Here is an 11,621-nt window from a genome sequence, read left to right on the forward strand (position 1 = left end):
GAAGTTGGACAACTGAATGTATATTTGCTTCAGCAGGCCCAAGGTCTATTAAATAAAAGAGTTCAGGAGGACTCTGCCTTTCTAAGTCTGTGATCTGATTAGAAAGCATTGCTCTTAGAACTTGTACAGAGAAAACCAGGGAGAGTTTTCCATAGTCAAACCCAATGATTAAATCAGGAAGAAAGGAGAATCACTTTCTGTTGATAGCAGATCTGTATCTTTTCTACAGCCATACCCACTAAGAAATTAGTTAAAAGATGGATGGCTTTCTTTATTTCATGTGAAGGCAAATGTAGTAAAATGGGACTTGTTCAATATGAGAGTTCGCAACTCTTCCAATTAGAAGGCAAACTTTATTTCCCAAGCTGCCATGAGGAGAAGTAATTTCCAAACACTCAGCAAGCCCTACTACAAAACTGAATTTTCTGTCGCTCTGTCACCTGACCAGGCACAGCATCTTCTCATCTCTCGCTCTTTCCTCTCCGTCACCTCTTCTAGAGCAGCAGCTTTGACGGAGGGTTCTAGGGGGTGGACAGCGGGGTCCCTAATGCCGGGGTGGGGGTTTCTCGTCACGGCGGGCCGAGCCGCGGGGCGGCAGGGGCGGCAGCGCTCGTCCGGCGCCGGGAGCGGCAGCGGGAGCGGCAGCGGGAGAGGTGCCTGGGACCGCCCCGGCGCCCATTGGCTCGGCGGCTCCATGTGCGGCTCGGCTCGGCCCCATAAAGGCGCCGGTCCGCTCGCCCGTCCGTCCCATCTCATCCCCGCCATGCCCTCCTCGCCGCCCGCCCTGCCCTGGCTCCTGGCCGCCTGCTGCCTCTGCGCCCTGCCGCGGGGCTCAGGTACGTCCCGGCACCCGGGCGCGGGGGAAACGCGGGAGAACCCCGGAAAGGGTCGGCTCCTCTGCAGGAGCCCGTCCTGGCTGGGCTCCGCGGCGTCCCAGCGCACCCGTGTCCCGTCCCGCAGGCTTCCCGCAGCCTTTCTCGCGCTACCGGGACGGTGTGGAGCTGCCCCCAAACCAGGTACGTCTGTCATTGTCGTCTGACAGCGATGCGAGGTGCAGAGGTAAGGAAGAGACGGGGAAGGTGGGAAACGAGGCTCGTCTGTGGCTGGGAAATGAGGTAGGAAATCGACAACGGACTGGCAACAGCTTATTAAATCCCTTGTTAAATACCCTGGGGGTTGGTAAAGAGCGGAGGGAGGCTGGCGCCCTTTGCCGACCGCAGAGGCAGGTGGAACAGGTATGGGCAGGGGTGTGGAGTGCAGCAGGGAGCAGAATAGGACACCTGGGTCAGCAAAAGACGGACAGGATAATAACAAGCCAGCCCCGACTTCCCGAGCTAAAACACAGGTCCGAAGGTACGATAGACACACTGTTAATGTCTATTCTTTACTTTTTAAAGCAACTGGCACTCTGTTTCAGTCAGTGGATGGAAATGTCCGATCAACCCCAGGTAACTTGACTCCTGCAATGTGTTTGATCTGCTGAGACTCTCTCTTCCCGACATGCTAATTGTCCTCTATAGCCTGGAGCATCGATGTCTGCAGCTGGCAGAGCCTCCGCCAGAGAGCCAGCAGCTCTGGAGAGAAGAGCAAGTTTGTTGGTGTATGTGCTCTCCTCCTCGTGAAGCTAATGCAGACCTAAAAGAAAAGCACTTTTTTCCCCCATTCTTGCCATGCCAGTAGTAGCTAACACTGAAGGAAGAAATGCCAGACGGTTCTGCAGGATTTAGAGGTCCTGTTTGGTCCTGGCTCAGTGCTTGGTGGGTGGATGGGTTTTTTCTGGGGTGCTCAGAGGAGAGGGGAGAAAGGGGAAGTTTTCATAGATCATTTCTGCTGGCCCAAGGCTTACAAACACTTTAAAAGAAAAGATCAGTATGTGAAAGATCAGCTGCACTGCATTTAATATTGAGCCCAAGGGTCATTTTCAAAGCAGGGAGAAAAATATTTGCAGGATCAGGAAGTGTTTGGAAATTTCGAACATTTTGTGCTGTTTTTTTTCTTTATGAAATGCTACAGTTTTGTAAACCAAAACTTGTAGAAAACAGTTCCCAGAGCCTGTTTTTCAGGTGTCTTACACCTCACTTCCTTTGGAGCTGTAGTTCTCATCTAATGCAATTGAATGCCTAAGCAAATCTCTGTCCTGTGGCAATGAATATGGGACAGTGCATTCAGTATATGAATAAAGATTGTATGATTGACCAAAAAACTTGTAGTTAAAAATTAGCATAGATTAAACGTGCCTCAAACCAAAGCTATCCCTAGAACAATTAGCATAGAAAAATGTATTTTACATATAAGAGGCTGATTTTGATCAATTTATAGCACCAGACTGTATTGACAATAGTTGTATTTTGTGTGTTCTCCTCAAACAAAAGTCTAATTTTTCAGGTCATAATAGCATCAGTAAGTTTTCCCTTGCTCTAAGTGTTTTTAGTGAACTGTGCTCAATCTAAATTGATCTGGGATCAGAATCAAGCCTATTTTCTATCAAACCATGTACACCATGTTCTCCCAGTAAATGTATTTTAAAGTATTGCTCTGTTTTTGTTTTTTTTCAGATCTCGAGCTCTGTTTTGGATCTCTGTTATTCCATATTCAACAGCATGCATAAAAATGAGGTAAGGTGTAATTGCTTGTTTTCTTCCAAAGCACTCCCTTAAACACAGAAAGCAACCACTCTACGACCAACTTTCTGACATTTCTCTCCAAACAATAATGTATAATCTAATACTATAATGGTCTAAGAGATGTAGCAGGGTATAGAAAAGATTTTCTTCTTGTTAGTAGTTTGCATGTAATTCTTAGTTACTTTAAATTATTTATATGAAACTGCTGTTTTTCACCAGTCAGAGCTTAAGAACCAAAACAGTCAGAGTCAGTATTTTAACCTGACCCTCACTTTTGAATAACACAGTGTTAAACACACTAAAAATATACATAACATTGGATCAATAGCAAACCTTAGATTATACTGAACACAGATGTGTATGAGTTGCTTTACTGATTTTAATACACTATTTGTGTTTGGGTTTTTTCTGTTTCTGACTCAGAGTAAAGAGATTAAGTTGAGGAGTTATTGAGTATAGCTCTTTTTTGTTGGTGCCATCATATAAGGACTCACCTTAATGCCAGTCCTGCTTTATATCACTTTTTTATTAGCACCATTTCATTAAGAACCTTTTCCATAAAATTCACTCAGCCCCCGGGTATATGCTAAAAAGGCCAATTTACTTGTGGAGGCTGAGTCCTCTGCTGTTTCAAAAGAGGAGTAGATCCTTCAAGACAATAATAGAAGGTATTTTGAAATGCATTTTAATATCTCTTCTTGCCAGTGTCTTTAGCTTATTATAATTCCAAGCATGCTTTCCTGAAGCAGTCACTAAACTCTACAATACTGAAGCTGATTGTATAAAAAATTCTAGCATTTCAGTCATAAAGTCTAATAAATGTTTTTGAGTTCACTGTTAACTCTTATGCTTCCACAGCTTAGCCAATGAGGGAACGTCCAGAATCATCTGGTCTAACTTTGAACAGACTCCTATTCCTGGTTACTATTTTAGTTACTAACTTTGCAAAAAATTATGTGTCCTCAAGATTGGAAGCTGAATCGCATACAATATCCTTTAAAAAGATATGAACTACACATCTGCAATATGATTTCTATGTGTGGTCTGAGTAAAGCAGCAGATAAAATAAATATGTGAAGTATTACCCAGCTGATCAAATCTCACATTACATGAAGTCCTACTTTCTTAGCCCACAAGGAATCTTCAGAAGACACTACAAACTTGAGTCTGGATGTAGTGAACCCAATGAAACAGTTATGAAATCCTACTAATGTCATCTGAATTTAACTTTCTACAATATTCTATATTTCTGTGAATTAAAAAAAAAAAAACATTCAGTCAGAGTTACAGATCCTATAGAGAAGGTAGATGGTGTTTTAAGAGAAGGAATGAGGCCTCAGCACTGTGAAAGGCAAAGTCCATGGCAATTTGGGTTTGAATGGGACTTGAACCCCATCTGGGGAATTTAAAATATTTTGTGAGAACTAAGAATATTTAGCATCAATATCCAATCGCTTCACTGTGGTTTTGAAATTTCCACCCCAAAGATATTTAAAAGCTCAGTTTTTACCATATTTCTTCCACATAGTAATCTGTCACCTGTTATAAATTAGTTAGGATAGTTGAAACTGCAGGCTGAGTCATGAGCCAATCTCTATCTTTGCTTGACGTGTAATAATCAAATCAGAACAAAGGTAGCACTCATACTGTCTCTCTGTGATAGTCTCCTCCTTTGCGTCCTTTAAAGCACCTTGACTGAGCAAGCATTTTTTTCTTCCCTAGTATTTCATAGCCCTGTAAGTTCATGTCAGTCGCTCTATAAATTGTCTTGCAGCTTGAACCAAGGAAATCCTCTTCTCATACCCTGAACCATGATTCCCTCTTTCTTGCTTGTGTATTTTGTCTTTTAAAACTCTTTCTCTGCAGTTTCCCATCCACATGCTTTCCCGCGTTCTCACCCATCTTCCCATTCTTGCCCATGACATGTATTTGTTTTTCAAGCCCACTCCAGGTAACTAAACCCACTCACTGATGGGTGACTGATGGGCCGTGGCACACAGCCATCCCATCTCATCCCTGGCTGTCTGGGAGCATACAGCCTGGCAGCTGTGTCATGGGTAGGAGGGCTCCCAAACCAGGCTGCAGGTGCAGGGCTGCATCACATGTTGAACTTAGTCCGCTCACAGAAAGTCATGGGGAAATTTTCTGTTCCTTGAAGTAAGGCTGAGTAGAAAAAAGAGCAATTTTCTGAAGAATAAAGAGTGCAGGGGAAGGCTTAAACCCTGTAGTCTTTCCTGGGTTAAAACCAAGGGCAGTCTGAAAGGTGAAGAGCAGCCCCATTTTAACAAGATAAGAGCTATGAGTACAATTCAAGCCTGAGGAGTGGAGCTCCAGGCTGAGCTCTGCTTCACCCCCCAGAGCACGGCTGCACTTTGCTGTACAGCAGGGGAAGCCTGTTGAATGATGGTAATGAACAGAGCAACTTCCAGGCAAGGCTCCACATCAGTCTTTTAAAAGATCCATTTGCTGCTGTTCTTACATCTGTCTGTGATAAGTATAAGGTTATCTCTCTTCTCACACTGAGTGTACCAACCTCATCAGTACCAGAGGGTCACTGTAACAAACCAAAACGTGCCGGCATCTTGATTAACGTACAGTGTCCACTTGCAGGAATCACAGATTGCGTCTGCAAAGTTTACAAAGAAGGTATGTAACTATGAAAACAAGCAGTGGCAGTAGCAGTGGATAGGGAAGTATGTCCCTTTCCTTGTTTCTTTTAAAGTCAGCTTGGGTTTTTCCAGTGGTTGGGAAGTGATATGTGCTGACCCTGCTCATACCCTATGTGTAAAGCTTTCTTTTATAACTCTTTGAACCCTGTGAGTCTTTAATTATGGTAACCTAGTTTATTTACACTCGACACAATGTGCCTCAAGCATTAATTTTTAATCAGCATTCCAGATGAATGGGCATTGGGGACTATCAACATCTTGTTTGCATGCTGCTGAAAAAGGCCCCAGTTACCAATATTCTGATAGAATGGTAAAATTTGGCAACAGATCTATGGAACTGAGTCTAAAGTATTTTGTTATTGTTTGTGTTTGATTTTATAGGACAGTCATGGAACTCTGGGGCGGCCTTTCTTCCTTTTCAGGGTATCTGAATCTCTTTGTTTTAAAGATTCTGAATCTCAGACATTATTATATGTTCACAGACAAGCAGCTGTTTCACAAATTCTTGCTGCAGTTGTTTTGAATAGAAGCCAAATAGCCCTATACTTGAAAGCTTAGGGGGCCATTTGCTCAAAAAGCTCTGGTTTGACTAAAAGATGACAAGATAATGAGATCTGGGGTACTGGTGGATTAAACACTTCTTTTTGTTTGAAGATATGGCTCTGCAAATGTTTTATCTTGAGCCAAATGGTCCATGTGGCTTGTATCTCTGAGACTGTCAAGGTGCACTGATGCTAAAAAAATTAGATCAAACATGTGCCTGGGCTGAGTGCCCACCTGGTCTGAAAGGTCTGCCCAGGAAGCAAAGTCACACTGCATAATGGTGAAAAGCCAAAGCAAAATGATCATAATTTCTTCTCACATTTTTCACCCATTGGCTTGCTGAGCTATGACATGGTCTAATGCCCAGTGTGCTGGTTTAGACACACTCCGGTTAACACCAAACTAATTTTTAGGAATATCTTCAGCACATTTTTAAAAACTCTAAAATACTGTAAAGTAAGTCACGTCAGGTAACCAGAATACCAATTCAGCTGTCATTTATGCTTAATTTCAAGTTATTTGTTGTTTCAAGTGTGTTCATCTAGGTTATTTCTGTGCTGGTATTTACATGCTCTTTCTTAGGCATGTGCTAATACTACCCCAATCAATTTAAACCCAAACCCTGAATGAGAATAATGAAAGCCAGAATGTTTAGCTTTTTGGGCACAAGCTGAATGAAAATTTCTCATATTTAAAAGCATAACCCACCCTGCATGGATCCCCCTGGTATTTGACATGTTGTTTTAAAGAAAATCTCACTGCAGTTTTATACAGTACCCTGTCTGCATGATGGGGATGTATTTTGGTGGGCTTATAAGTCTGTAATCCATTGCTTCTTTACAACCATCTGATTATGATGTTTTTCAGCCTCGAAATGGAAGAACTATTGAAGGCAGTGGTAAGTAGGCAACCAAACGTGTCAAAAATTTCTTCTGCCTTTTCACCAGTGATGAGCCTCATGACAAAAGAAGGTACTGAGAAGCATTACAAACCTAGTACAAACCTAGATACAGGTATTTCATGTGGCCACTAAGAGTTGTCTTGACAGAAATATAGGGTTTCTTCATGCCCAGAGACTTAGAGTGCACACCCTTGACAGAGGGATGGGGTTTTTCTGTCATGCTTCCATACTCTAAAATAAGGTCAGCAGGGTTACAACATGGTAGAAAGAGAACTGTGTGAGAAGAAAGGATTCATGTTTGAGTACAAATAACAGATTTGAGCGCTTTTCTGGACCTTCAAATATCAAAATCTTCTGGTTTTAGAATCTGAAGCTATTTAATTTCTAGCTTTGAAAAAAACCAGATGTACGGAATGAGTACTAAGTCATATTCAGATCAACATCTCAACGTAAAATATGATACTGTATTAATTTGTTTCAGAATATCGTGGAATCTGACGTTCATGGATTCATTCACCAGCTCGATGACTTGGTTTACATAAAGGAAAGAGACTTCCCATTGCACTGGTTGTCTATTGTGTAACTCAGTTGTCTGGAATTTGCTGTTCCTTGTAATAAATTTGCAATCAGTAACTCTTTTTGTTGTCCTTTTTTTATTGAAGCCCATACTAGGCTTCCTTGGGCTACAGTCTAGCATTTCCTGGTGCCAGCTGTAATCAAAGGAAATCCATCATCTCAATATCGACAATTTTCAAATGCAACAGTGGATTTTATAACATCTTCTTTAATAGGGTCATAAATGATAAGCTTGTCCTTTTGACTAGATAATATATTTCCCAATTATTTCAGAATAGGCATCCTGAACAACACTATACTAAAATTATCATGGACATTTTAATGATTTATTTTGAGTAACTAAGTGCTCAAGTGTCATAATTGATGAATCCAAAGCACTTTGAAAGAAGAGTACTGCTGCTATATACAGATGTTATTTGATCAGATGATGTATTTTTTTCAGCCTTGCCTTGCTGGCTATCATAAAGCACAAATGAGGCACTTTTGAGAAATATCCTGAACATCTGCCCTTTTTTTCTGAAATCATGCATTTGAAAATGTAGTGCAACTGATTGTGCTTGCACTGTATGGAATGTTTTGGTACGTGGAGGCATTTATGGACAAAAAACCTTAAGTACTAAGCAGTTACATCCTTAGGAAGAAAAGAGCATAGTAAAATTGAGGTTCTGGGGATACAAATGAGGCTGCAATTCCTGAACATAGCATTGAATTCCTTGAGCCCTTTGTTATCCCTCCATCTCTTTGGCTACTATGGTATAGTACTGTTCCAGTAATGCTGGCACAGCTGCATGTGAACCAGATTTGGAGACACCTTTGTTTTTAAAAACAAACCCTGAGATACCTGTGTTTTGTCATTTTGTGGGATTTTTGGTGGGGTTTTATCTGGATAAGTTCCCAGTTTGGGCTGTGTTAACAGAAGTTTGGCTGGCAGTTAGAGGGAAGGGATGAGTAGTTTGGCAGTTGTTGACTGCATCTAAGGCAGGGTATTCAGTTTGGAGGCTTAGAATACAGGAAGGCCATGGAAAAAGTGGAGTGAGGGCCTCCAAGGTGGTGAGAATTCTATCACTTGTCCCTGAGGAGATGCAAGGGCAACCAGGCTGGTTCAGTCTGGAGGAGGGATGCCTTCAGAGCCTCCAGTGCATATGAGGGTAATCAAGGAGACAGCTGTTATTCAGTGTGCTGTCAAATCCTACAGGGAATTATTCGCCCTTGGAAAGACTACCAAAGAGATGCTGGCTCCTTTGGCTTCTCTGGTATCTTGGACCAGTTAGGATGTCCTTCTGGAAGGAACAACAAACCAAGTACAAGTGGTGGGGATGCACTCTGGCAATGCAAATAAATAAGAGATAATGATTACGAAAGCACTGCAATGGCACTTCTGGCTTGTTTCATCTCAGAGACCAAGGCTGAAAAGTATCAAATTTTGCTCAGTTCTGCATAAGTATTTGTACTGGTATTGGCTGGGATAGAGTTAATCATCTTCATAGCAGCTTTTATGGTGGTGTGTTTTAGATCTGTGACCAAAACAGTGTTGATAACACAGGGATATTTTAGCTGTTGCTGAGCAGGGCTTGCACAATCTCAAGACCTGTTTCCCACCCCACCAGTGAGGAGGCTGGGCGTGCACAAGGAGTTGGGAGGTGACACCGCCGGGACAGCTGACACAACTGCCAAAGGGATATCCCACACTGTATGCTGTCATGCTCTGCCATGAAAATTGGGGAGGAGAAAGGGACAGACAGACACACACACACACATCCCTTCAGAGTGAGGGTCACAGTTAGGTGACTTAGTGATTAGTTAGGTACAGCTAGGTGCCGGCTGATGTAAAGCAGTGAATGAATTCCTTGTTCTACCTTGCTTTACCTATTAAACTGTCTTTATCTCAACCCACAGCTTTGCTCACTTTATCCTTTCAATTCTCTCCCCATCCTGCAGGGGAAAGTAAACAAGATGGCTGAGGTGATACCGAAGCAGTACTGTACCATAGGCAACTCATGCTATGCTCTCACAGTCAGCAAAGGCTTCCTTCACCCACAGTAGGTTTCAAGAATAACATCTATTTGTGCCTTGAAACTTAAATAAGGTTGATAAATAGGTGGTCATTTGCAGGTGAGAACCTATCTTAGGTTCCTCAGTCATATATCTGTAGTAACTGTGGCTCCTCTGTAAGAAGCACAGAAGAGTTCTTCATTGCTCAGTGGAAATCTTTGCTCCCTGGAGCAATTCAAATGTCACCTATGAAAGAGGAGAAATTAGTAATATAGAAATGCAAAGGTCATCTCTGGCCTGAAATTCTTTCTGAATATCCCACTGCAAAACTCACAGGAGAAATTCAGGAGTGCAGGCACAGGTGACAACAATTAGAAGCACAGAAATATTTCTGCAAGAAAAAGAGGTGAAAGCTCAGTTCTCAGTGTCAGGCAGAGAAGAGACAAATCTAGAATTTTATGACAAGATATTCAAAGTACTGAGTGTGTTTAGAAGAGTAAATTGGGTACTTATCCATCCTCTTGTCATAAAAAGCAGCAAGGAGGGACACTCAATCACACTGAGAAGCAACAAGTGTCAGCTGCAAAGGGGAATTTTTTGTAGCACTTAACTCTGAAACCAGTTGCCACAGCTTAGAGTACGTGGTTAAGATAAGCTCAGTGGACTCTTGGAAAGGCAGGAATATTCAGGAATGCACATCTTCGTGCTGCCTAACTTGACTCAAAAATCACTTCAGGCTGGCCTAGGACCTTAAAAGCCTGGCCTGCTGGAGCTGGGCTCAGCAAGGCACTGCTCAGCAGAGCACACAGCAAGGTACCTGGAAATGCACTGGTCTGTGGGGGAGCAAGTGCTGCCCAGCCTCACGACATGCTGCTCACCAAAGGGACAGAGCACGAAGCACAAGAGGAAAACCTTCTTGATGTTTTACTTCCCTCTCTCTGGTCCCTTCGTGATCTTGTGCCTTGGACAGCCTCACTCCCTGCTCAGCTCCCACAGGGAAGAGCTCACTTAGTAAATCTTGAGGGGATGGCAAGCTGCGAGGGATGGCAATGCTGCAGGACAAAGTCAGCATTCAGAATTACCTTGGCAAAGATACATATGGAAAAAATATGTACAGCTCACAGAGGATGAAAGGAAGTGATTGCACATAGTGAAGAATAATCAATTGCAGCTTTGCAGCAAAGGGGATGGGTAACTGTAGACAGTCAAATAGCATAGTGTTGAGGAGAACACAAAATACAATGTGGAATGAATAAGAAACTGTACAGACTGTTACGTGGGAGGGGTTGCATTGTTGAATTATAGGCAAGGCTTCATGTACAGAGCAATACAGGAGAAGAGAGAGAGGAACAACCAGCAAAGAGGAAAGGCAGAGGTCAAGGAAAGTTGAACTCTGAATGAAGTGGGGTTGATTTGCAAGAAGGAAAGTGTGAGGAGAGGGATGATAAAATGCTTCATTTTAAACTCACCATCCCTGTCAGCATTCATCAATGCCTGTGTTTACTTATTTGCTGGGATTTTAGAGTCGAGCAGTGATCCCAGGATGTCTACTGGTTGCTTATATGGTGATCACTCTTAAGACTTACTTACCTGTTCCAGACAACTCCCACATTGCAATTGCCATTCCTCTACCTTATCAAACAGGGTTGAAATATATCTTTGACTAGGTTGGACTGCATAAACTGTTTTTATTGCTCTGATAGATTTCTGCACTGAACAATTAGAAGGAGCTACTAAGTCTCCTTCAGTCATTTCTGGATCAACTTTTTCCAGTGTACAAAACCAAAAATGTGACTGATCTTATAGCACGGGTTTAGGATTCCCTCTGCAGGCCAGCCCCGAGCTCCACACATCCCGAGCTGCAGAACCACAGAGGGCTACGGAGCGGGAGGAACCTCAAAGCTCCCGCAGTGCCACCCCCTGCCGCGGGCACCTTGCACTGTCCCAGGCTGCTCCAGGTCCTGTCCAACCTGGCCTTGGACCCTTCCAGGGACAGCTTCCAGGGACAGCTTCCCTGGGCAGCCTGGGCCATGTTGGGATGATTCTTGCTGCAAAATATTTCTTCCCAGCCTTCCATTTGACCCTGCCCTCTGGCTGTGTCAAACCATTGCCGCCTGTGGGGCTTTGGGCTGGAAGACCAGCTGGAGACACAGAAACCAAGTTCCGTGCAGGGCAGGCTGGAAGCGCAGAAGCAATTTGGGAGTACAGCTGGCAGAGATCCTTCTCCAAATCCAGCGTGCCTAGGACTCTGCAGAGGGCTACAGCTCTGCACAGCTTTGTCCTACACGTGGCTTTGGTGGGGAAGTGTTCCCTAGT

General features: G+C 43.2%; 1 protein-coding gene across 5 annotated transcripts; it reads left to right on the forward strand.

The window, feature by feature from the left end:
• The first annotated feature begins 623 nt into the window (after nt 1–623).
• Nucleotides 624–7,370, forward strand: NMS (neuromedin S). 5 transcript variants are annotated; one of them, XM_068182749.1, is made up of 8 exons: nt 624–836; nt 961–1,016; nt 1,398–1,448; nt 2,556–2,615; nt 5,235–5,270; nt 5,675–5,716; nt 6,704–6,734; nt 7,219–7,370. In XM_068182749.1, the coding sequence occupies exons 1-8, from the start codon at nt 695–697 to the stop codon at nt 7,233–7,235; spliced, it is 435 nt and encodes a 144-aa protein (XP_068038850.1). In that variant the 5' UTR covers nt 624–694; the 3' UTR covers nt 7,236–7,370. The 5 variants fall into 5 exon arrangements, with proteins under 5 accessions (XP_068038850.1, XP_068038851.1, XP_068038847.1 ...); XM_068182750.1 differs by lacking the exon at nt 5,235–5,270; XM_068182746.1 differs by lacking the exons at nt 6,704–6,734; nt 7,219–7,370 and having other exon boundaries at nt 5,675–6,673.
• The last annotated feature ends 4,251 nt before the right edge of the window (nt 7,371–11,621 follow it).

The sequence above is a fragment of the Anomalospiza imberbis genome, chromosome 2, assembly GCF_031753505.1.
Source record: "Anomalospiza imberbis isolate Cuckoo-Finch-1a 21T00152 chromosome 2, ASM3175350v1, whole genome shotgun sequence".
Lineage (NCBI taxonomy): Eukaryota > Metazoa > Chordata > Aves > Passeriformes > Viduidae > Anomalospiza > Anomalospiza imberbis.

Bases quoted from the DNA above. Each gene is read 5' to 3' on its own strand.
- NMS (XM_068182746.1), top strand. From the start codon at position 695: ATGTGCGGCTCGGCTCGGCCCCATAAAGGCGCCGGTCCGCTCGCCCGT. The intron at 837-960 runs GTACGTCCCGGC...CCCGTCCCGCAG, and splicing joins CGCCCTGCCGCGGGGCTCAG to GCTTCCCGCAGCCTTTCTCG. The intron at 5,271-5,674 runs GTATGTAACTAT...TTGATTTTATAG, and splicing joins CTGCAAAGTTTACAAAGAAG to GACAGTCATGGAACTCTGGG.